Consider the following 25,922-nt stretch of genomic DNA (forward strand, 5'->3'; position numbering starts at 1 on the left):
CTATTTCGAAATGGGAGTGCAGAGGATTGCCTAATAAGCCTGTTAAACTTTCAATGCTACTGCCTGGTTCTCTGTTTGTCTATGAAGAAAGTAAGCCTTCTCTTCCGTCCCACTTTTCCTAGAATTTCCGAAAAAGGCAGAGACCAAACACGCCCAGAACTACGGTGGGTTTTTTTTTTTTTTTTGTTTTTTTTTAAACCGCCTCTTTGAAATGGCCAAGAATCCGTTGTGATTTCATCTAAGGGCGGAAGCGGGAAGCTTTCGAACCGGAGAAAGCTCTCTGACGCTGGCCGGAAGTGCGTAAAGCTCCGGGCGGATATAAAGATGCTCCGAAGGCTTTCGTTTCTCGTGCCTTCTCGGTTGCTAGGAGGGGGCCTGGCTCCAGCTTCTCAGTACTGAACCAGGTGAGGAACAGGAAGGGCGAAGGCTGCCTAGTCTTTTTCTTTCTTTCTGCCTAGGCGTAACCTCCTGTCGGGAGGGGGTCGCTTACAGTAGTTGTTTCCCACGGGGGGGATATCAGGGCCAATACGGGGCAGAGAATTGTTGGGGTAGAAGCCTCGGGATTTTTAATTTTTTTTAAAGGAAGGCTGTAGGAATCCTGGGAATTGTAGTGGCCACCATGCTGGACGGCATCATCTTGCGGCAGGGGTCTCCAACCTTGGCAACTTTAAGACTTGTGGACTTCAACTTCCAGAATTCCTCAGCCAGCTTTGCTGGCTGAGGAATTCTGAGAGTTGAAGTCCACAGGTCTTACCAAGGTTGGAGACCCCTGCCTTATTTATACATACAGTACCTTTCCTCTTTTCCAAATGTCTGAATGCAGATGAGTTAGGCTGGTATACCTACAATGCTATCCACACCTGTGCTACCTATTGGGAAAAAGCCAGGTGTAGAAAATGCTTTGCTGGCTGAGGAATTATAGGAGTTGAAGTCCACAAGTCTTAAAGTTGCCATAGTTGGAGACCCCTGATCTGGGGAATATCTCGTATATTTGGGGAAGATCTGAATGCTGCGGGAAAGGGGTGACCTCATTTTATTTGTGATTAAGCCTCCACATTTTTTTTATTTTAAGAGGCACAAAAGGTTAGTCCTATGAGTGATCTGTTGAACTACCAACAGTACTCCAGGGCGTAAATCTTGAGTTTCTTAAAGTAAGGGCTAGGAAATCGTAGAATTTTTGTTGTGGATGGTGTCACCAGGCTGTTTGTGCTGTGGTTATCCTCAAATCACCAAGCTGATGAACTGAGTTTTTCTTGTACCAGCTTTCACTGCCAATGGTCTATGAACCGTGGAATGGACTTCCAAACAATGCTTTGGACTGTTATCAGCTGCCATTTTTATTTCCTAAGATGGGAGCCCAGAGGCCTTTTTATAAATTACATATTATATGATGTTGGAAGAGTGTGCTTCTGGAAAGTGGTAGCCCACTTCCCTTTTTTATATTAAGATCTGTGTTTAAAAAGTTGGAGTAGGAGAAGTGTGTGTGTTTCCTGATTTCTTAAATTCAAGGTGGCTGAAAATAGGAATGCTATGATAATGTGGCACAAGGGCTAGCCTCTATAGAGAGACCAACATTCAAGGTCACTTTTATCCATGGCATCTTACAGAGTGACTGTGCGCCATACACTTTATCTCGGCCCAGCCTACTTCACAAGGCTGTTGTTGGAATAAAATGAAGGGGATCTCTATGGAAACTGCCTTCAGCTTTTTGAAGAAAAGATGTTAATCTAAAAAATCATGATTAAAAAAAACCCCTATACCTGGCATAGCTTTTAATGCCATTTAGCTCAGAAGAGCTTGCTTCTGATAGTAGGAATGCATTATAAAGAAAACAGATGTTCCTTTTTAAAATTTAATGTTCTGTCTTATTTTTAGTGCATCAGATGTGTTGGGTTGCAGTTCTCGTGTTCCACAGCCATCTTATACCCATTCTGGCTCATTTTATCAATTTGACCGGTTTTCAACTGTTATTCTTTTAATATTTAACTTCAGTTCTTTTGTTAGCCTCCACAATCTTTTCTCTGAAACCTTATATGAACTAAAGTCACCATCATGTATTCAGAGAGAAGAGGTCAAACCTAGAGACGCTTACGAAGGCATAACAATGTTAGTGTGTAAGACGATGTTTCTCAACACTTTTAAAGTGAAAATCCTAGGTAAATGTATTTAACTTCTTGAGCTCCATTGATACGGTCTCCACCATTCAATCCCAAACTTTTTTTGTCTTGGCAAATGTAGAAGAGCATTAGCTCTTAAATTACAAGATAGCTGTAGAAGAGCCTTGAAGCAAATAGGAAGCAACCATTAGTAAGACATGAACTTATTTCAGAAGAAAGTTTGATAAAGAAATTCAAGATAACCCTGATGTGTTTTAAGAGAGAGAGAAAAACTGGATCTGAATTATCAAATCAATATATCCTGGCCTCATTGCCTGGGGGAAAAACCAGTCTTCACCTCCTTCCTAAAGGCTAATAGAGTCAGGATCAGCCACATCTTTTGAGGGAGACTGTTTCATAAGGAAGGCAGCATAGCAGAAAAGGTACGCCTCTTTAGGCCTTATCAGGTGACACTGGAGCAATACTAATTTGCCAACTACTATGGATACATAGTCCTACAACTACAGGTAGTCCTTGACCTATGTCCACAACTGAGCCCAACATTTCTGTTGCTAAGTGAATTTTGCCCTCATGGACAACCTTTCTTGCCACAGTAAAGTGAAGCACTGCAGTTATTAGTAACAAGGTTAAGTGAATCTGGCTTCCCCATTGACTGCTTGTAAGAATGTCACAAAGGGTGAGCACATGACTCCTGGACACTGCAACCCTCACAAATATGAATCAGTTGGCAAGCATCCGAATTTTGATCATGTGACTATGGCAGTGTTTCTCAACCTTGGCAACTTGAAGATGTCCGGACTTCAACTCCCAGAATTCCCCAGCCAGCATCGCCAAGGTTGAGAAACACTGGACTATGGGAATGCTGCAGGCATAAGCCGCTTTTTTCGGTGCTGTTATAACTTTCAACGGTCACTAAATGAACTGGTCACTAAATGAACTGTTGTAAATCGGCCTGTAACATGGAGGCTTAATTAACTCCCTCTAATAAGCTGATTCCCCCAACTCTCTTGTAAATTAGTTGCCTGGGCATTGATCCTTCTTTCTCAATGCTGCTCTGTTTTCTCAATAGTACCCTCCCAAGCACTGGGAGGAATTAGGAATGGCTGCCATTTGACCAAGCCACAGTTGTGGCACACAAACACTTTTAATATAAGTGGTAATGGATAAGACTTTGCGTGTGCATGTGGAGACAGCCAGGGGAAGCTTTTGAGTAGAGGGGTCTTGCAGAAGACATGGTTGCATTATTAAAAATTTGATGAGGTGCCCTTTGTTTGCAATTTGCGAAGTGTTCCAAGTATGCAAAATATATTCATTTTGAATACTTTGCATAACGTCTAATGGCTGAGTCCTTCATGTTATACAATGAATCATTGGGTGAAATGGGAATTGAACCTTTTTTTTTTTTTTTGCATTTTCATTTTCCAGTACCAGACGTCAAATGCTATTCTCATTTTTGAATATTGAATTACAATTTAGTTCTCAAAATGTATTGCATTGCTGAGATAATTCTTTCAAGAGCAATAAAATAGTCTCTGGATATTGTACCTAGAGAGTAGCTGGCTGAAGGCCAGCCAGTAAGCCTGGATTTGAATAAGTTTTGCTGGGTCTGGTCAGAGGTCTTTGATTTACTCTTATTTTCTGCTCTACTGTTTCCTTAATTCTGCTCAGCTTTCAAAAAGGGTGTAAAGTTGATGTGTTTATATTTGACTTTTATTCTGTTACAAAGTTCACAACATCATGCATGGTTTTCTAGGAGAACTCTTATTGAATCATCTTATCAGAACCAGAATTGAATGCAATATCTCTGCCAGGTGCCTGCAAAGTACTAGTATACTGTGTACCAGTTACTATCTCTTCAAGTAAGAGCTCTTCCTGAGTTTTACTTCAATTGCTTGGCTTTTATAGAGGGTCCTCAACTTATAATCAGTTAATTAGCAGCCATTCAAAGTTACGACGGACCTCGAAAAAGCCACTTCCAACCCAGATTTGTAGTTACAATGACACCCTCCCCATCATGGGACCATATTTTGGGCACTCGGTGATCAGCTTGGCTCCCGTTTATGGCCATTTGCAGCGTCCTATGGTCAGATGACTGTGATTTATGACATTCTTGATGGATTTCCAGTTTCCCAAAAAAACATGCCAAAGTGAACAGCGGGCTTGCTTTATGACTGCCACAAAAAAGGCATAAAATTGGGCTGGTCATGTGGTAATCTTAACCGTCATAACTTGCAATCAAAATTGCAGGATCAATTGCCGGTTTAAGTTGAGAACTACCTATCCATAGAAATTACAGCCCAAGATTTGTTTTTTTTTTTCCAATGGGAATTGGCAATCTTCTGTGTTAAATTCCACTTCCCATTCTTTCATTGCTAATTTTTCTAAAGCATAAACAGCTGTTGTGAGGAACGGCCTTTGTTGTGATAGAAATTCTTGGCTGTTTGAAAATTAACACACAAAAAAAACTCTGCAAACTGTTAATAACTTTGGCAGCGCTGTTAAAATTTAGTGCAGTGCCCAGAAGGGGATTGCTGGAAGGAAGAGATTCTGTGGAAGGGAAGTATTATTAGACAGTCCACATCAGCAAAAGTGGGCTCAGTTAATGTTTTAGTGCTGACCCGAACACTGGCGTTGATGAGATTTTTATAATATATGGGAAAGGCTACTGAACAATGCCCCAAAGAAGCCAGTTTAATATTACAGTATAAATGTCCTTGAGATGAGTAGATGCTATTAGTAGTAAATATCTTTTAAAAGGACCCATCAGATCTGTTTACCTGCTCCTTTATGCCTTCTAAAAATGACCCATTTCCATTTGCATGAGTAACTTTATATTATAAACTATATTTTTGAAATAGGGGAAGGTTCCACAATGTCCTTGTAGTTGCAAGATCCAATCTGGGTCAGTCACAGGGACCGGAGATTTTGTCTTCCGAGCTTTCGGACTTGTGCTGGAGCCCATCTTCATCTTCCCAGGCTAGAGAGAAGTTCCCTGAGGATGAGCTCCAGCACGAATCAGAATGCTCGGAATTTTAAAAACCTCTGGTCCCCGTGACCGACTCAGATTGGATCCTGCATCACTGTCCTGGGACACATATATTCATCATCTTTCGTGACTTTGTAGTTTCTGGGCCAAACTAACCGCTTCTGCTATGTTCTATATTTTAAGGGTGGGTTCAGATGACCTGCTGCAACTAGCTATGGCTGATCTGTGAACTTATCCAGCATTTTCCCCTCGCTCCGAGGGGAAATAATAATTTATATCAGTGCTAATTTGGTTTTATTTGTAAAAACGAAATTGCAAATATGCCAAGTGTCTAAATTTTGATCACATGTTCATGGGGAGGCCACAACAGTTGGAAGTATGAAAAGCGGTCATAAGTCACTTTTTTTAGTGCCGTTGTAACTTCAAAAGTCACTAAACGAACTATTGTAATTCCAGGACTACTTATATACTACTTGTACTTATAATTTACTCTCACCGTCTTCTTGTCACACTTTTGAGGCAGTGTCACATGTGGAACACGTGTTCCCTTACAATCTTCTGTTGCCATTTTTCTAGCAGTAACCGTTGTTACTCCTTCGTAGTGAGGATGCAGTGTATAAAAAGAGCACACAGCAATTACTGTGCATTTCTTGTCACCTGTGGCCTAACGTGAATGGTTCGCTAGAGCTACCCAATTATCAAGGAACTGGGAAATCACTCCAGCAGTTATGAAGACAAGAGAAAGGACCTCTTTGTATAATTTGCTTGCTTTCTGGTATTAGCTACTATCCCTCTCACCACTGCGGGGAAGTCTGAAGACTAAGGAATCTTTTCTCACTTAAAGTTTTATAGCAGTGTTTTTCAACTTCACAACTTTAAGATGTGTGGACTTCAACTCCCAGAATTTGACCTTGCTGGCTAGAGAATTCTGGGAATTGAAGTCCACACATCTTAAAAATTGCCAGAGTTGAAAAACACAGTTCCTAGGGCTGATTGCAATAAAATTTGACACCAGCACTTTCTCCCTCTTTGCTTGCTTCTATGTCTTGGTGTCCCCGAGTATAAACTCCTGCTCCTGAGCTCTGTTTGTCTGTTCGTATTTGTTTCTTTTGCTTTACTTATTCTGATTACTTTGGCTCCTTGGGGTTACTTTATACTTGTCAGCCCATTTCCCAGGTTACGTCAAATCTGTTTTGCTTTACTGCCGTTGTGTCGCCTGTGGCAAGCTAGCAATCCTTACTGGTTCTCTTGCTGCCACATATAATTTTTGGGGGAGTGGGCTGGTATGTCATCACTAGATATAAAAGGGGACTTTCTCAATTTGTGAATTTTAATCTCTCTTATTGCTACTGCTTGCATTCTTGCTTTGCTATTACATGTGCAAAAAACCCACTCGTTATTTAATGATAATTGCAGTAAGCCCATGAGTCATATTCTGTGGGATACTCATATTATCTGAAGAATTGTGATATGTAACTATGGCTGGTCCTCGGTTTACGATCACAACCCAAAATTTATGTTGCTAAGTGAGACATTTGTTAAATGTATTTTGCCCTATTTTACAACCTTTATCGCCACAATTGTTAAGGGAATCATTGCACCTGTTAAGAGAGTAACATGGTTGTTACACGAATCTGGCTTCCCCATTGACTTTGTTGTCGGAAGGTCACAAAAGGTGATCTTGGAAAACTCAACTTAGGAGAATCATAGCATACTGCCGTCATCTTCCCTTCCCGCCCCCAGTCATCCCATTTCTCTTTGCTTTAATTTTTCTCCATTTTATGATTTTAATGAGTTACTAGATTTTTTGTTTTTTCTTCTATTACTGTGTTTCTCCAAAAAGACGACCCACCTTGAAAAGAAGCCCTATCACATTTTTGAGCGCATGTGATCAAATTAAGCCCCACCCACAAAAGTAGCCCTAATTAAGACCCCACCCATCCCAGGGTGCAGGGGGTGGAGTGAGGCACACAGGTAAAAAATAAGCTAGGGCGGGGGTGGAGGGTGCGGCTGCCCTACTTGACAGGCCTCGCGCACCCTGACACCTGCCTTGCCTGCTTCTGCGGCCACTTCTTCTGAGGCTGCTTGCCCCCAGCCTCCATTTCGCCTTCAGATGCCTCCCAGAAGGCATCTGAAGGCGAAACGGAGGCCGGGGTGATGTATGCAGGGCTGTTGGTCCCACCGCCACGAGGTGAGTCAATAATTAGAACCCCCCCCCCCCCCAAAAAAGAAGGCCTAGCCGTTTTTTCAGGGGTCAAAAGAAAATAAGACCCAGCCTTCTTTTTGGAGAAACACGGTACTTTATGGAAATATCCTGTGTAAATGCTCTCAGTTGTTTTCCAAGTCCTGTGAAGTGCTACAAGGGGGAGATAGTTCTCCAACGAGCTAGGTCAGAAAGATAAGGACTCCATTAGGGTTAGGCTCTGCGTTTACATTTTCTCTGACCACCACAGCAGATTTTGCAACTCTCCATGTGATGAACAAATCACAGCCTGCAGGGAGCATCCGGTTCTTGCAAAATCAGCTATCCGCAAAAAGTGCAAGAAAGAAGCACAGTCTACTACATAATGGTAATCATTGTCTTCAGTTTTGGCCTACAAATACTGAGTCAAGGATCAATAGATGCATCCTTAAATCTTCCGTTAAATAAATCAGGGACCATAGATTAAGTATCAAACAAAGTAGCCTTTGTTAAGTAAAGGCCATCTCTCTCCTGGTTAATTTACAGGAGGACTCAGTGACTCAGTGGCTAAGATGCTGAGCTTGTCGATCAGAAGGTCGGCAGTTCAGCGGTTCGAATCCCTAGCGCTTGCGTAAGGGAGTGAGCTCCCATTAATTGTCCCAGCTTCTGCCAACCTAGCAGTTCAAAAGCACATAAAAATGCAAGCAGAAAAATAGGAACCACCTTGGTGAGAAGCTAACAGCGCTCTGTGTGCCTTTGGCATTTAGTCAAGCAGGCCACATGACCACAGAGATGTCTTCGGATAGCGCTGGTTTTTCATCTTAGAAACGGAGATGAGCACCACTCCCTAGAGTCGGGAACAAGTAGCACATACGTGCGGGGGAATCTTTACCTTTACATAGCAATGGAGTAGGAGCTGAAGCAAGAGAAGAATAAGTAAAAAAGTAAAGATCCTCGTTTTTTTTTATCTATCCTCGGTAGCAAGCCATCAGAGATTAGAGACTGGCAAAAGTTAACAGATGTCTGAATTCATCACTTGCAGAGGAGTTTTGAAATTAGACCAAAGACTGCATGAAATTAGTCTGAAGGGCATAATTGCCTTGAAATCATAAGTTGCTTAATAATGTTGTAAGGAATGGGATGGTGAATTACAAGATGTTACGTCTGGAGGATTGAACCACAGAAAATGAGTCTCAACCCCATGAACCATGGGTAATAGTGAGTAATGTTGGGAATTGTTGTTTGGCTACATTTGAAGATCCACAAGATTGTCTATCCAAAGTGTTAAAAAATTAAATTGTCTTTCTTTTAAGTATTCTTGTATTTTACCTGGGATCAAAATGTAAATAAACCATAAACGTCCTTACTGCTGATATATCTAGTTACATTTTAAAATTTGATGGCACTAAGTTTTTGTTTGATGTACCCATCTTATTTTCTTTCTTATTTCCTGAAACTGTCTACAGTAAATCATAGTGCTTTCTTTCTCCTCACTATAGTACAACATGAATGGCCAAACCAAAATGTTTGCTGACTGGGGGAAATTCACATTTTATTCTTTCAGGAATGAGTAACCACTAGTTCCTCCTGATGTTGATGGCCTAGAGCTCCCATTTCCCTCATCATTGGCCAATTTGACTAGATCTTATGGGATCTGGAGCTCAGTAGCACCCAAAGGGCTGTGTTGGTCTTACCTTGTTATTACAGGAACCTCTCTTCAAATTGAACAGAAGAAGCATTGGAGGAACTATTTGACATCAAGGATTTCTCCTCAGATACAGTATTTCTGAAGAGAAGAGCTACATCAGAGTACCTTGCTGAGAGGATACTTCTGCTAGACAACTGCCGCCCCTAGTTAATTGCCTGTCACTGCTGCATTTACATTTCCTAAATTAGAGGAATTAATAAAAACTTCAAAAGCTTTGACACTTCATTTCAGGCATCAACGTGATTTTTTAAAAAAAAAAACACTTCAGCTGCAGCAAAATATTTAACACTTGTCAGGTATATTTGTTGAAACTTAACTCTCTCCTCCTCAGTTGAATTTGAATAAATTCTGAGGAGAAGCGCCATTGCTTGGCAGATGGAACTGGGCCTTCAGAGTCATCACTTGAATATGGTTGGCTTGGTATCTCATCTCAGTGGCTAAGATGCTGAGCTTGTCGATCAGGAAGGTCGGCAATTTGGTGGTTAGAATCCCTACCACCGCATAATGGAATGAGCTCCCGCTTCTGCCAACCTAGCAGTTCGAAAGGAGGTAAAAATGCAAGTAGAAAAATAGGAACCACCTTTGGTGGGAAGGTAACAGCGCTCCGTGCGCCTATGCCGGCCACATGACCACAGAGACGTCTTAGGACAGCGCTGGCTCTTCTGCTTTGAAATGGAGATGTGCACTGCCCCCTAGAATCTGGAACAACTAGCATGCATGTGCGAGGGGAACCTTTACCTTTACCTTATACTTACAATATTACAATATTGAAATATTCACAAATTGTACCTCAGGATGTAGTAGGTTTTTGATTTATAAATGATGCTTGTTCCTGTATCTGGGGGTGGGAGGAGATCTAGGTAAAGACATAAAATTATATTCAAGCTTAAATCCTTATAAAATTGTCAGAATTTGTAATCCAGTGCATATGCTAATTATTTCCCCATAATCATGGGGTTTTTCTCATACCTCAATTCCTACATCAGTCATTGTTGGGTTCTCATGTCAACCCAAAGGTTAGATTACTTTAAAATAGTGTTACTGAAACTCGGCCACTTAAAAATGTTGGACTTCAACACCCATTTCCACTGGCTGGGGAATTCTGGTAATTGAAAAAGTTGGCAAGTTTGAAAAACATCACATTAAAAGGTGCTATAGATCATTAGATTACTTACACAGGTGCTATAGATCATTAGATCACTTACACAAATCTTTAGTCAGGTTATGTTAATTGATAATTGTCATGGGATTAAAACCTATTCTTTTAAAGCTATTATGGACAAAACTATGGTATACCTCACATGTTGTTCAATAATTTCATGTTGGCAACTAAGATCTTTAAGACACATTCCACGGAAGTCTGTAGAATAGGATTAGTACACAAATATCTGTTCAATTAATATCTGCCTATAAAAATGTTTTGAAACTAATAAAATTAGGTCCTGGATTGCAGGTTTGCTCACCTTTCAGTTCATTCATATGGATCTTTTTTCCCCCCTTCTAAAGATTTGGTTCAGTATTGGTATGTACTTTTATACAATATTGTTGGGTATGTTACCTTTGTTAAATTCCATTGTAGTTTAAAATTGTTTTAAGAAACATTTAACTACATCTGCCTGATTGAATAGGAAGGGCTTATCACGAATGGCATTGTAAAATAATGTGCTTGACCGTTTGGGGATGCAGAGAAGAGTAACAAAGATAATTGGTCTGGAGGCTAAATCATATGATGAACGATGAAGGAAACTATGTCTAGCCTATCGAAGAAAGGATCTTGTGCTGACATGATAGTTGTCTTCTTGTACTGGAGGGACAATCACAAGGAAGAGACAATCAACTTATTCTCCAAAGTACCTGAGGACAGGACAGGTGGAAAATCATTAAAGAAAGAACCAATCTAGAACTAAGAAGTTTCCCAACGCGAGGACGGCTGGCCTTGAAAGGTTGTGGGTGATCCATCACTCGAGGTTTTTAAGAAATTGGACACCATTTGTCGGAAATGGTGTAGGGCAGGGCTTTCAAACTCCGGGCCCACAGGACGGAGGCATCACGTGCTGGCCACACCCAGTTTAGTGAAGAGGAAAAATGTCATGATACCCCTGATATAGGGTCTCCTGCTCAAGCAAGGGTTTGACTACAGACCTCCTAGGTCCCCTCCAACTCTGTACTATTAGGGATCAATAATACAATAGCAAGAGTTGGAAGGGACCTTGGAGGTCTTGTAGTACAGTCTTGAACTGTATTAAAGGGTCGCGGCATTGGGAAGGTTGAGAACCACTGTTCTAGTCCAACCCCCTGCCTAGGCAGGAAACCCTATACCGTTTCAGACAAATGGCTATCCAACATCTTCTTAAAGACTTCCAGTGTTGGGGCATTCACAACTTCTGGAGGCAAGCTGTTCCACTGATTAATTGTTCTAATTGTCAGGAAGTTTCTTCTCAGTTCTAAGTTGCTTCTCTCCTTGATTAGTTTCCACCCATTGCTTCTTGTTCTGCCCTCAGGTGCTTTGGAGAATAGTTTGACTCCCTCTTCTTTGTGGCAACCCCTGGATCAGTGTAGTAGTGTTTCTCAAGTTGTTCTCCAAATATGGTAGGCTAATCCTAAGGGTAGGCATAACCATAGTTTAGTTTATTGAATAAAACCTACTTGACTGGGTCACCACAACATACCATACATAAACCACAATATTTATAAACCACAGAGGTTGGATTTATTATATACCATACTTGAACCTCTCTAATCCATAACCAGCAGAATAGAAATAAGGTAGTGGAATTATCCCCATGATGGAAATAATAGTGTATCTAAAGAATAATTGTCTGATCATAACTGAAGGTTAATTGGATCTGGAGGCTTTCTAGCTCTCCTTAGAGCAGTGGTTCTCAACCTTCCCAATGCCGCGACCCTTTAATACAGTTTAATACAGTTCCTCATGTTGTGGTGACCCCCAACCATAAAATTGGTGTCTCGGTTCCTAAAACCATCGAAAATATATGTTTTCCGATGATCTTAGGCGACCCCTGTGAAAGGGGTCCCGACCCACAGGTTGAGAACCACTGCCTTAAGAGTATTTTCAAAATGTGATAAAATGGAATTTGGCATTCATTTTCTGCACTTGGCTTTTTTCCACTAGATAGCACAGGTGTGGATGGCATTGTAGGTATACCAGCCTAATTTATTTCCATTCATACATTTGGAAAAAAGGAAGGGTACTGTATGTATAAGGCAGGGCTTTCAAACTCTGGGCAGGAGTCTCCAACCTTGGCAACTTTTAAGACCTGTGGACTTCAACTCCTAGAATTCCTCAGCCAGCTTTGCAGGAATTCTGGGAGTTGAAGTCCATAGGTCGTAAAGTTGCCAAGGTTGGAGACCCCTGATATAAAAAAATTCCCAAATCATTCTCCTGTGTTAGTGTACCTGGATGGGGATTTACAGTTTGGTTTTGCCTTTTGATAGGAATCTTTGATAGAAATGATAAAAGAGGGCATATGTAAAGAGACGCCCCTTTAAAAAAAAACAATTTTTTTTTGTAAGTTTGAGTTTATTATTTTCTGTTGGGATTTGTTAAATTAGAAAGCACACGCTTCCAGTTGATTAAAGATGGTGCGTAAGTTTAATAAGTGCTCCCGAAAGCAACTGTTAAGTCTGTAGAGCAAAGTTGTGTTCTGTGGCTAGAGACTGAGACTTTGGAGCAAGTTCTTTTTTTATTGCAGAAAAGCAGTCTTGTCTCTTAATAACCTCTATGCTGACACTTCACGGAATAATTTATGGCCAAATGCAACCCGGTTTGCCGTTATTTCCAGCTTATTGATTTCTTACTGGACCTAGAGAAATAGGACCCTCCCCCCCTCCTTTTGATCACAGAGTGCTTTTAAATATCACTTTTTTAATGCTGCTTTTTGTGGATGTATTTGTGCATTACGGTAACTCCTGGAATATCTCTTGTTTTTAAGAGTCACAATTATTTTTTCTGCTGCCAAATGTTTACTGCAGTAGCTTTGGGTTGCCTCTGTAGAATTTATACTGCTTCTTACATATTTTAAATGCAGTTTTCCATACTTTCCACCTTCCAGATGTTTGTAAACATCTGGAAATTCTAGACATTGCCAACCTGGTATGTTTGAAACTGGAAGCCAATAACTCGGAAGAGTCTATTTTAAAGTTTGTAAACATTGCACGAAATGTAAACCATGGCTTATCAAATGTACTGGCTTCAGTGGTGAGATTCAATTTGTTTTTACTACTGGTTCTGTGGGCATGGCTTGTTAGGCATGGCATGGCTTGGTGGGCGTGGCAGGGGAAGGTTACTGCAAAATTCCCATTCCCTCCCCACCCCACTCACCTGCTTTCCAGCTCCATTCTCCTGTGCAGGGCAACATAAGAAGATCCAGCCGATCAGCTGGGACTCAGGAGGCAGCAGATAGATCAGGGGTGGGGCCAGCCAGAGATGGTATTCGCCGATTCTCCAAACTACTCAAAATTTCCGCTACCGGTTCATCAGAACTGGCTGAATACCATCTCTGGCTGGCTTCATATATTATGCTAACCCACAAGCAAGCAAACCATATCATGGCTTAATGTAATATATGGCTAAGACTACAAGCATGTGCTGGGAAGGTAAACTAGTAAGAATTAGCGTTTGCTCTTTTTAAAAAAAAAATTCTTAGAATATTGAGATCAGCAACTCCAAGGGCTGCTAGTTTTCCCTGACAGTCCAGCCATGATCTGCATGCATAATTCAACATTTGGACATTGATTTTACTTTATAACTAAAAGAAACCTGTTTAGAATTGAAGAGCCTTGTTTATTTTTTGCAAATTAACAGCAATTCATACTTCCCCTACTTCCCCTCTCTGCCTAAAATACGAAATGCCAACCTAAGCTATCACACTAGAAAGCCAAAGGCAATTTGAATATCTTGTCATACATGTGTGGGCATGGGGTTTTTTGTGCTTATCGGTGCTGTGTGGATTGAATAATTTTTCACCTCGATCCCTAGTGAAAATATGAAAGTCCTGGATAGTTGCATTTTCTGTGGTTAGAAAGTGTTCTCTGCAAACTTGAAATAAATTAATGACTTGTTTTAAGAGTTGGAAATAATCTTAGTGTACTCCAGAGTACCTTTTGGAAATCAAATGAGATGCCTTGTTACAGATACAGATAAGTGTTACAGATAAGGTAAAGGTTCCCCCGCATATCTGTGTGGGTCGTTTCCGGCTCTAGGGGGCAGTGCTTATCTCTGTTTCTAATCCGAAGAGCCAGTGCTATCCAAAGACGTCTCCGTGGTCATGTGGCCGGCATGACTAAAGGCCGAAGGTGTATGGAGCGCTGTTACCTTCCCACCAAAGGTGGTCCCTATTTTTCTACTTGCATTTTTATGTGCTTTCAAACTGCTAGATTGGCAGAAGCTGGGACAAGTAACGAGCACTCACTCCGTTACGTAACGCTAAAGATTCGAACCACTGAATTGCCAACCTACTGATCAACAAGCTCAGTGTCTTAGCCACTGAGCCACCACGTCCCTTGTCTTATAGATAGTCCTTGCTTAATGACTGGACTTTAAAAAAAAAAACCTTACTTACAACCCATCCTTGAAGTACCTGTTGCACATACCTGCAGTCACATGATACCATTTTGGGCTCTTGTCAACTGGCTTGCATTTACAACTGTCATGGTCACATAACTTCAATTCGTGACATTTTTTGCGATTTTCCAACAGAAAAAGAAAAATTTACCCACAGAATATGCTGGATTTGCTTAACATCTTGGTGGGTGACATTACTTTATCAAATAGATACAAAAATCCGCAAAAATTTTGGGAAGAATCTGTTTTGGTTTTTAATCTTGGTTACATAAACCTTATCAGAAAGCTTACATACCATATTACCTTTCTGATTTGATCATTTATTTCTGACTTCTAATAGTATTATCTGAGAGGGTACACAATAAAGAAGTTTAAGAGCTGCATGTGACCCAAACTTTGTAGTCCAGTGTTTTTAGCATGTGGAACAGGCAATGCTTACCTGAATCCGTGAATGAAGTTGAGTGGTATTAGAGGCAAAGTCCCAAGAAAAGAAGGTGAGACATTGGCGTGAAGATAAAAGATCAGTGGTTTGTTTTTGAGATATAAGTGCTTAGGCTGCCCTAAGCTAAAAAGAAAGCTATGGCTAATCTATTCAGCATACTTAAAAGCAGAGACATCACCCTGCCAACAAAAGTGCATAGTCAAGGCTATGGCTTTCTCAGTTGCAATGTATGGCTGTGAAAGTTGGACCATAAGAAAGGCTGAGCGCCGAAGAATTGAGGCCTTTGAACTAGGGTGCTGGAGAAGACTTCTGCAAGTCCCTTGGACTGCAAGGCGATCAAATCGGTTGGTCTTAGAGGAGATCAACCCTGAATGCTCTTTAGAAAGCCAGATCCTGGAGATGAAATTCAAATACTTTGGCCACCTAATGAGAAGGAAGGACTCACTGGAGAAGAGCCTCATGCTGGGAAAGACTGAGGGCAAAAGAAGAATGGGATGACAGAGAAGGAGGGGGCTGGATGGAATCACTGAAGCAAGTCGGCGTGAGCTTAAATGGACTCCAGAGGATGGTAGAGGGCTGGAAGGCCTGGAGGAACGTTGTCCATGGGGTCGCGATGGGTCAGACATGTCTTTGCAACTAACAACAACAACAAGGCTGCCGTATCCCACATGATCAGCATGCAGCCTTCTTCATGTAGTGTAACTATGTGTGCTGCTATCATGTTTACATGTGCACCTGGGAGAAAAAATCAAGCTAGATGAGGATCTCCTTCAGTACTAATAGCTTCACAGGTTTTGATACTGCTCTTTCACTTGTGAGTGGAGATTGTATGCCTTGGTTCAAAAAGTTCATCCTTCTGCTTGTTCATTGATTGATACATGAGAAATAGGTTGGAGCAGGACAAATCATTTCCTTTTAAAGATAAATACCATCTTGCAAAACTGGCTGCCCGGTTTAATTATCTCACTTTAAGACTGGCCAAAGAATACCCAGCTGGAAGTAGAAGCTCTGTTGGGGCATTTTCTCATTTCTGATTTCAGGGGAGACTGAACTCCACCTGGCCTCCCTTGTCCCCCGAGCAATGCATTTTGACTGTGAAATGTGACCAAAGGCTCTTTGGATTAAGTCAGTTGGTGTGCTTAAGATTTTTCTCTGGTCTCGACTCATCACCATTGCGCTGCATTTAGACAAGTGCCAAGTAATGAGAACAGCCATGAAGTGCAGGTTGCTGGAGGGTCTAATTACACCTCGAGTTATGCTGCTTTTTTTCCTCACTTCCTTTTCCCCCATCAAGATGATGATTAGCCCTATTTATAGGGGCACTGGTTTTTACTATTCAGTACAGTGCACCGTGTGCCAATCAAATCAATATCATCTGCATTTTTGATTACTGCTTAATAACACCACTGAACATAGTTTAATTAAAGGAGGATAAAAATAGATTTTATCTCTCTCTTCTTCATCTGACATACCTGAGTATCTGCTGCTGCCTCGCCTGCCTGCCTGCCTTCCTTGGAGACTAGCAGAGGCTTACCATGGAGATCTGCTAAATCAGAGATTATTCTGCTCTCTTGCAAGATAGTCTGATTTCTGTTCCCAAGCCCAATGCATAATGCTGTTGTCAGTGGGCATTATATATATATAATAAGCATTATATATATATAATAAGCCCGGGTTCTAATCCCAGTAAGGTTATGGCTAGCTGATGAGAGCTAATTAGCTCGAAATAGATCTATCCTAGTCTCCCTTTATTTATTTATCAGTACAATTACAACACACACACACACACACATATATGTGTGTGTGTGTGTGTGTTGTATTTGTACTGATAAATAAATAAAGGGAGACTAGTATAGATCTATTTCAAGCTAATTAGCTCTCATCAGCTAGCCATACCCTTACTGGGATTTGAATATATATATATATATGAATATATGAATATATATATGAGAATATATATATATATATATGAAGCATGGGGATACTCAATCATCCAGATCATGGTTGTCTCAAAGGTCCTTTTCAGAAGGCAACTGGACTTTCTTGGGTTCTTTTTCCTTGAAAACATTTTGCTTGAGATGGGATACAATGCAGGTAGTCCTCGACCTATGACCACAAATGAGCTCAAAGTTTCTGTTGCCAAGTGACACATTTGTTAAGTGAGTTTTGTTCCACTTTATGACCTCCCCGGCCAAAGTTGCTAAGTGAATCACTGCAGTTATTAAATTAGTAACACGGTTGTTAAGTGAATTGGGCTTCCCCACTGACTTTGCCTGCCAGAATAATTTCAACTAACAGAATAAGTATTGTGTGATTCTGACGTAGTGCCAACAATGTTATATTTTTTTTGATGCAACGAAGAATAAAGAAAAGCACATGGACAAATCAGATTTTTAAGTGCAACAAAAAGCAAAAAATAAGTCTTCCAGTCTTTGAGGTTGACATGGGAAGACATTACCAATAATAGGAGAAATTGCTTGTGGACAATAAGGAACTATCCCAGGTGTCCAGTGTGCAGCCTTCACATTGAATTGTATGAGATTAATGGGAGTGGCTCAACATCTGGAGAAGCCAACAAAGGAGAATATTTATAGCTCAGATTTGAAATGTGGAGTCCCTGATGCTCTCTAAGCTGGATTGTTTTCTTGCAGAAGTTTCATTACCCAAACTGGATAACATATCCAGTGCTGCTCCAATGCTACCACTGATGATATTACCTAGTTTGGGTAATGGGTAATACAGTATCTGCAAGAAAACAATCCAGCTCAGAGAGCACCAGGGACTCATCATCTGGAGAAGCACACGTTGTCTTTGTTCTAGAGATACCTGTTTTAGAGATTTCTCTTGCTGCAAATACCTGGTAGAACAATCTTGAGTTCCCTTCTAATTTAAAAATGAAAGAAATGTGAGTTCCTAGAATCCAATGGACTTTTGGTTTCTTTGCAGGAGAAGATGTCCACTATGACCCAGAAGTATTTGCTGGAAGGCCAAACATACTCTGTTCCCCTCATCCAGCCTGACCTCCGCAGGGAAGAAGCTATTCATCAGATAGCAGACACCCTTCAATATCTGCAAAAAATCTCAGGTGACATCTTCAACAGGTAAGTCGCTTATATTAGAACCCCAGAAGGAGAAAACTGACATATCCATGGGTTTTAATAATGGTTCAGAACATGAAAAAAACTGCATAGTCAGTTGGTCTGGTTTTATTCTGTCTCCAGTAGTGAATAAGCGCTTTGAAAGTAGCTTTGTGAGTTCTCATTTGTCTTAAGTACGAGAATCTTGAAGGAATTCTCATGGGTGTTGTTGGTAAGAGTGCAGTTTTCCAAATATAGCTGACTTTGGAAAGAGGAATGTAATTTAGATTTGATACATGCTTTGTTAGTATTAGGGGCAGGTTTCACCATTAAATTGGGGCTATGATATATTACTGTTGCACCTGCAGTTACTGGGTGGCTTATTGTCATGTTGTGTCTACAGCTGCATGCAAATCACTTTTGCAACCTTGGAGCTACAGAGAGGCTGCAAATATTCAGAATGGGGCAGCCAGCATGACTAGGAAGCTAGGAACCCAAAGAAAAATTCCAGTACAGTATTCAGGGCTTTTGAAGTTAGAGCCAAGGTTGATAAGCAGAGATAAAAGTATGTGTGGCTTTGAAACTATGAACAAAGTATTATTTCTTCCTCCTCATTGTTGCTGAACATTGTCTATTGAAACTAATTGAGAGGAACTTCAGGAACCAATCTTCCAGTAGGATTTATATAAATAAAAATTAATAACCCCCCAATTCTTCCAAATATATTTACTCATGAGAGGTTATTTCATCTCTCCGACTTCTGCAGGGTCACAAATGTAATTATTTTTCAAAAGGGCAGCCCTCAGTTACCAAAAGGTAGCTTTCTTCCAATCTAGGACCAAGAATTTTTCCTGTTGGTCCGTGAGACCCCAGATGTATACTTAGTTTCTTTATGGATCAGTATAGATTAGAATATAGAAGCTTAAACTCCTGTTCCATTTAATGTTAGTGACCGAAACATCCTATCAGATTGTTCTGAAGGATCCTTTGCGGTGCCACAAGTTTTGATTCTCTTTTCTACTTACTATCCACATGAAACCATTGGTGCCAGGCCCCAAACCAAGAACGACACGTGGTGATTCTTTCAAGCTGAGTTATTTATTGTTTTCATACCTTTAGACAAAATCCTGCCAGACCAAGCAGTTTCCTGTCTGCATCTACAATATACTCTGAGCTATTAGGGAAGGACCATCTTCACACTCCTTCTTTCAAACATAACATCAGGACGGAGTTGCCTCTTCTGGAATGCTCCCCCTGCTCTTGGGAATCCAGCTCCTTACTACATTCCATCACAATTGGGGGACATATGGTATCACATGTCAATAGTATGTCAGTACTCAGCTTGACCTCAGGTTGAGCAAAGTCAAGGTACTATTAGAATCTGGAACAGATTTAGGTTCAGTCATAGCATGATGGAAAGGCAGTAGGTTCAGAAGTGATACAAAACAAGTAATATTCCATCTTGGATATTCATGCCGAACTGGTTTGTAATTTGGGAGTCCCGTGGATTTACAGCTACTGTTCAAGGACAGTGAGAACCTTTGCACAGCTCCATCTTGTGTTTTGGCTGTGTTATATTTTGTATTCAAGAAGCTCTTTCTTCAAGTCTGTCATGCTATGGCCACCTCTTAGATGGACTGTTGCAATACACGGAGCTCCCCTTGAAAACCCCTTAGGAAGCTGTATCTGTCCCAGAATATGGTGGGCTTACTTATTAAAGACCTCATTTCATCAGCAAAACCATGTTGGTTCAGAAGCTGGACTAGAGTTACTTAGTAACTTCAAGAATTAGGTTGTCACCTTTCTTGACTTAGGTCCTTCATGACCTAGGTTTCTACGGAACTGCCTATGCTCAGAATCATTATCTGATAATAGAAGGGCACCTCTGAGGAGTGTTATTATCAGGGGCCAATCGAGTGGCTCTTCTCTTTCATTGCCCCCTTTTCTGTAGAACAATTCTGCTAAGGTTTCAGAAAGCCATTAAGACCTTGAGTTGCTGGCATGAGCAGGAACCCTTCCTGCGTTGGTTCTGTTGTTTTGGTTTTGCTGTCCCTTGGAGTGGTATTTGGTAAGATTGGGTTATTTTGTTACATCCACTATTTTTAATCCTCTTACTATAGTGGAAGCCCATTTAAATGCCAACTCATATATGGTTGAAATGGCACGTGACCTTTAGCACCACGCAATTATAAAACTTAGTTTTCTAGGTGGCCTTTACATTTTAAAAAAATATTGTCCCCCTTTTTTTCTCCTTAAAAACACTCAGTCGGCTTAATGTCAGATGTAAATAAACCATATAGATATGTTTCTATAACATTTAGGAGAGAGCGAATGGACTTTTAGAATGTTCTCCTTTCTTGGGCAAGTTGACTTATAGAACACCAAAATGCAAAATGTTAAAAATCACGGGAAATAATGACTATGATATTCCAGTATACGGATAAGATCACCCTTCTGATTAATGCCTCCTAGGGGCAAATAGCAATTCATTTTGTGACCCAGAAGTAAAGGTAAGCACAAATTGTAAATCCCGTTCTAGTCTGTGCAATAAAACTAGAAGTCTTATTAAATAATATCCTCCCAAATGTTAATAATTCTAACAGTTGTTGCAATCCAGAGGGCATCACCCTTCTCGTGGGTCACCATTCTTCAGAAACCTCTAAGAAGGTTGCAAAACTCTTTATCAATAGCTGTAAGCTGTTAGACATGGTCTGGTTTCTCCAACAGGCTATTAACTTCCATAAAATTTTCATATACCTTATCCACATGAAGATAACCAGGTTGGAGTGTTTTAATTTCTTGGCATTTTAGCAATCTTTCATTCTTGTACTTCTCTTAACATGCCCATCACAATCAAATCTTGGAACACCAGCTCGGTTCTGCTCTCACTCTTGAGTACACTTGTGACTGTAATTATTAATTCTTTCCAACAACAGAAGAGACTCCCATCAGATCTTTTGTTTCCCTTCCCTTGCCTTGGAGCTCTGTGATATAATTAATAATGATTTGGTAATTATGCAGGCCTCTTTTTTAAAAGTTACGCAACCTTGGGTGTTCCGTACCAATCACAGGCGGAAACTTTCAAGGTGAGGGACTCGACATTTAGCAGAGAAGGACCTTTTCTTCCTGTTTTCTTGAGATAAGGTGTCTAGATCTCACCTTTTTTTTTGTTGTTGTTAAAAAAAGCTTCAGCTTATCAGAGGAAAACATTCCGTTTGAGCTCTTGGAGTGAGAATTTGCTTCCTGAGATCATGGATCAGGGGTACCGGTGGTGCAACATGTGCACTGAATATGCCAAAAGAATTTGGGCCTAATATCAAACTAACACAACAGCTCTTTAGAACAAATATTGCAGTGCGAAAGGGGTTTTCCCCCCTGTGTTCTAAAATTTCCTTAATGTAGAAGCTTGTTCCTGTGAGTGCAATCCCAAGGCTTTCTGCTTTCGTTTTAAAAACAAAATTTCTCTGTCCCAGATCTCCAACATGGTGCCTGTGGGCACCAACCTGACTCATAGAAAACATTAGTTCCCTGTAGGCTCTTCCCTTTACATCTCCTGAGATTCCTACCCCCCCCCCCCCTCTAGTATGTGGAGGACTCAACCTCAGTTATTTCTAGAACATTAGTACAAACATACATTTCCAATTGTAAATTATTTTTAGAACCTTGCTTTGCATTGCTTATCTTGGGTTTTGCCTTCTTTTTTTTTTCTTGGTCCTTTAATCCATTCTGATTCCAAATCTTGTTTAGGACAGAGTTCTTCAACATTGAGAAGTTAAATTTATCTTCCTTTTTGGGAGGGAGGATATGCAATATAGGGATCACGGTGGCTCAGTGGCTAAGACGCTGAGCTTGTCGATCAGAAAGATCGGCAGCTCAGCGGTTCAAATCCCTAGTGCCGCATAACGGAGTGAGCGCCCATTACTTGTCCTCGCTTCTGCCAACCTAGCAGCTCAAAAACATATAAAAAATGCAAGTAGAAAAATAGGGACCCCCTTTGATAGGAAGGTAACGGCATTCCATGCATCTTTGGCATTTAGTCATGCCGGCCACATGACCACAGAGACGTCTTTGGACAGCACTGGCTCTTCAGATTTGAAACAGAGATGAGCACTGCCCCCTAGAGTCAGGAACGACTAGCAGATATGTGCGAGGGTACCTTTACTTATATATAATATGTCAGTCAATGATGTGATAAACAAATTACTTTTGACCCCAACTGCAAAAACAATATTTCATTTTAGTTGGGCATTCATTTTAATTGTAAACTAATTAATGAAAATGGACAACAGGAAGGGTATTGGGAACCTCAGGAAAAAAATGTGGGTTGAGTTTCTGAGATGACAGAGTCCTACGTTGTCTCTAAAACCCTTCCATGTGGCCTCCAGCCTTGTCCAAAATGTTTGCCAGTTGCAACTTTTCTTGTAGGAAATGACTAAACATATGGTAAGTGATCCTATTTGCTATATGTAGTTTATTTGATTTTCATTAACTTAAAACGAAATCACAGACAACACTTCTTTGGTCTGTCATCATTCTCTTGTCATCAGTTTCATTTGATGTAATCCGTGATATCGTGGAATCTTCCTTGCCTACGAAAAACAGGCAAAAACTCTTTTAACATTTAAAAAATTAACAAAATTTAGTATTACCACCTAAATATTTGTGGCGCATAGTTCATTTCTTCAGATGCAAGGAAGTAATAAAATATATATACATAGATAGTAAATATGTAAGGTGTGGCCTTAGTGAGGCCGCATCTGGAATACTGCGTGCATTTTTGATCACCACATTACAAAAAAGGTGTTGAGACTTTGGAAAAAGTGCAAAGTGGCCTGGAGACTAAAACATCTGAAGAACAGTTTCAGGATCTGGGTTTGGCTAGTCTAGAGAAAAGAAGGACTAGGGCAGACATGATAGCAATATTCCAATATTTGAGAGGCTGCCACGAAGGGGTCAATTTATTTACCAAAGCACCTATAGGCAGGACAAGAACCAATGGATGGAAACTAATCAAGGAGAGAAGCACCCTGGGATTAAGCTTCCTAACAGGACAATTAAGCAGTAAAACAGCTTGCCCTTATAGCAGGGGTGTCCAAACTTGGGAACTTTAAGACTTGTGGACTTCAACTCCCAGAATTCCCCAGCCAGCTGGCTGGGGAATTCTGGGAGTTGAAGTCCACAAGTCTTAAAGTTTCCAAGTTTGGACACCCCTGCCTTAGACACTGTGGGTGCTTCATCACTGGAAGTTTATAAAAAGAGACTAGACAGTGGATAGTCTGAAATGATATAGAGTCGCCTACTTGAGGAAGGATTTGGACTAGACGACCTCCAAGATCCCTTCCAGCTCTATTCTGATTCAATTGAAGCTGCTTTTAAGAAGGAGGGGGAAAAATACAAGGAAGAAAATTACAAGAGGTGGTAACTTTCACCAGAAGTCAATCTTTCATTGTATGGCAGACTACCAGCCTTAGTACATTTGTCACCTGGCACGTCCTTCAAAAAAGTTCCACTTGCAGGCTACTATGGCAGTTTTTTTAAAAAAATAAAAAATAAATTAAGGACTGTTTGCCTATTTATATTGCAACAGCAACCGGGCTTCCCCACCATAGTCAATCTTACGCTCTGTTGGTATGGTTTAGTATTTATTATTTTGCCATTAATTCGGCACTGAAGGAAGAGATTCAGAGAAGTCACTTCGCTTTACAAGCATGATTTCAGTCAGAGATTTAGCGGTGTGTGAACTGTCTTGAGATATCACACTCCCTGGCTTGAAATATCTATTGCTGAGAACTGCTAGCAATAAAGTGGTAGAGAGAAAGATCTGCTCTTCACACTTGGCTGGTAGATTACAACCTCTCTCTGCAGTCTTCTCTTTCTTGGACTAAATTTACTTTAGTTAATTAGCTTTGCTTGAAATTAGAAAGTCTTGAGAAGAGTAGTGGTGGCGAAAAGTCTTTTGTTGGCTAATTAATTAAAAAAAAACCTCAGTACTTTGGGGTAAATAAATTCTGTGTCTGAAGAGAAATTGATTGGCTCTGCTTTCTCCTTGCTGGTTTGTAAAATATGAAAACAGTTCAGTTTTAAGAATATGTCCACAAAACCCAAAATATTATGTTAAACTATGGTTTATGTGTTCCTAATAAACACGGTGGCTCAGTGGCTAAAATGCTGAGCGTGTCAATCCCTAGGTTCGAATCCCCGGTTCGAATCCCTAGTGCTGCGTAACAGAGTGAACTCCCGTTACTTGTCCCAGCTTCTGCCAACCTAGCAGTTCAAAAGCATGTAAAAATGCAAGTAGAAAAATAGGAACCACCTTTGGTGGGAAGGTAACAGCGTTCTGTACACCTTCGGCATTTAGCCATGCCGGCCACATGACCACAGAGACATCTTAGAACAGTGCTTGCTCTTCAGCTTTGAAACAGAGATGAGCACCTCCCCCTAGAGTCTGGAACGACTACCACATATTTGTGAGGGGAACTTTTATCTTTAATAAACTATCATTATCTGGGTTTACCCAATATTCTAAGCCATAAAGCAAGGTTTGCAAACTCCAGTGGTTGGTTTCAGATAATAAAAGCTCCAAAACAAAACAAAAAAGTTCCCTTGCCTGCATTCAGGCTTTTTTTAATGTTAAATTATAGAGTGCCATGTAGGCAAGTATTATGTCCTTTTAAGTTTTAGAATGAATTTAAAAAGTGGGAATGTGAATAGAATAAGGAAGCTAGTTAAAATGCAGAAAGCAAAACACGTAGGCAGATCAGCAGGCATAAAAGACGTCAAATGGCAAAATAAAAATCTGGAAGATTAGAGGGAGATAAATCAAGAAAAAAGAACATTGCAGTACAGTTAGTCCTCAACGTACGACCACAATTGAGCCCTAAATTTCTGTTGCTAAGCGAGACAGTTTTTAAGTGAGTTTTGCCCCATTTTATGACCTTTCTTGCCACATTTGTTAAGTGAATCACTGCAGTTGTTAAAGTTGGTAACACGGTTGTTAAATGAATCTGGCTTCCCCACTGACTTTGCATGTCCGAAGGTTGCAAAAGGGAATCGCTTCACCCTAGATAGGACAATGCAACCGTCATAAATACAAGTCAGTTGCCAAGTCTCTAAATTTTGATCATGTGACCATGGGAATGCTGCAACAGTTGTAAGTGTGGGAAAAAAAGATTATAAGTCACTTTTTTCAGTGCCATTGTAACATTGAACAGTCACTAAAGGAAGAGTTGTATATTGAGGACTACCTGTAATCTAGAAGGGTTGTAGACTTCAAGAAGGAAAAGACTGGTTGCAAAAATTTGCACAGGAGGACAAAGCAAGCTTGGGGAAGGATAAACAAAGAGGACTCTAGCATTCCAGCAGTTATAATTGCAGAATTTCAACATTTGTATATGTCTATGGCAGAACTGCATTCCAAAGAACAATGGGCAGGATCTCGTTAACAGTTAAAATTAATTTCATTTACTTCTAATTAAAATAGAATATAATTACTTTCCAGTCGTGTATTTAACCATTTTCCCCCTTCTGTCACTTCAAAAATTGCAATTTGATTACACTGAAAGCATTTGGGATGCGATGGCTCAGTGGCTAAGATGCTGAGCTTGTCGATCAGAAAGTTCGGCGGTTCGAATCCCTAGTGCCGCGTAACGGAGTGAGCTCCAGTTACTTGTCCCAGCTTCTGCCAACCTAGCAGTTTGAAAGCATGTAAAAATGCAAGTAGAAAAAATAGGAACCACCTTTGGTGGGAAGGTAATAGCGTTCCCTGCACCTTCGGCATTTAGTCATGCCAGCCACGTGACCACAGAGACATATTTGGACAGTGCCAG

General features: G+C 40.6%; 1 protein-coding gene across 2 annotated transcripts in view; it reads left to right on the top strand.

Moving 5' to 3' along the window:
• Positions 1-256: 256 nt before the first annotated feature.
• WASHC1 (WASH complex subunit 1) overlaps positions 257-25,922 on the top strand; it is a 61,130-nt gene continuing 35,464 nt past the window's right edge. The window contains exons 1-3 of one of the 2 annotated variants that reach the window (XM_081957157.1): positions 314-404; positions 14,713-14,761; positions 17,966-18,120. In XM_081957157.1, the coding sequence (XP_081813283.1) occupies positions 14,738-14,761; positions 17,966-18,120 (179 nt within the window). In that variant the 5' untranslated portion in view covers positions 314-404; positions 14,713-14,737. Of the gene's footprint in view, positions 405-14,712; positions 14,762-17,965; positions 18,121-25,922 lie in introns of both variants that reach the window. The other variant, XM_081957158.1, reaches the window with a different exon arrangement.

Source organism: Natrix helvetica (assembly GCF_964273705.1).
Source record: "Natrix helvetica genome assembly, chromosome: 6".
Taxonomy (NCBI): Eukaryota; Metazoa; Chordata; class Lepidosauria; order Squamata; family Natricidae; genus Natrix; species Natrix helvetica.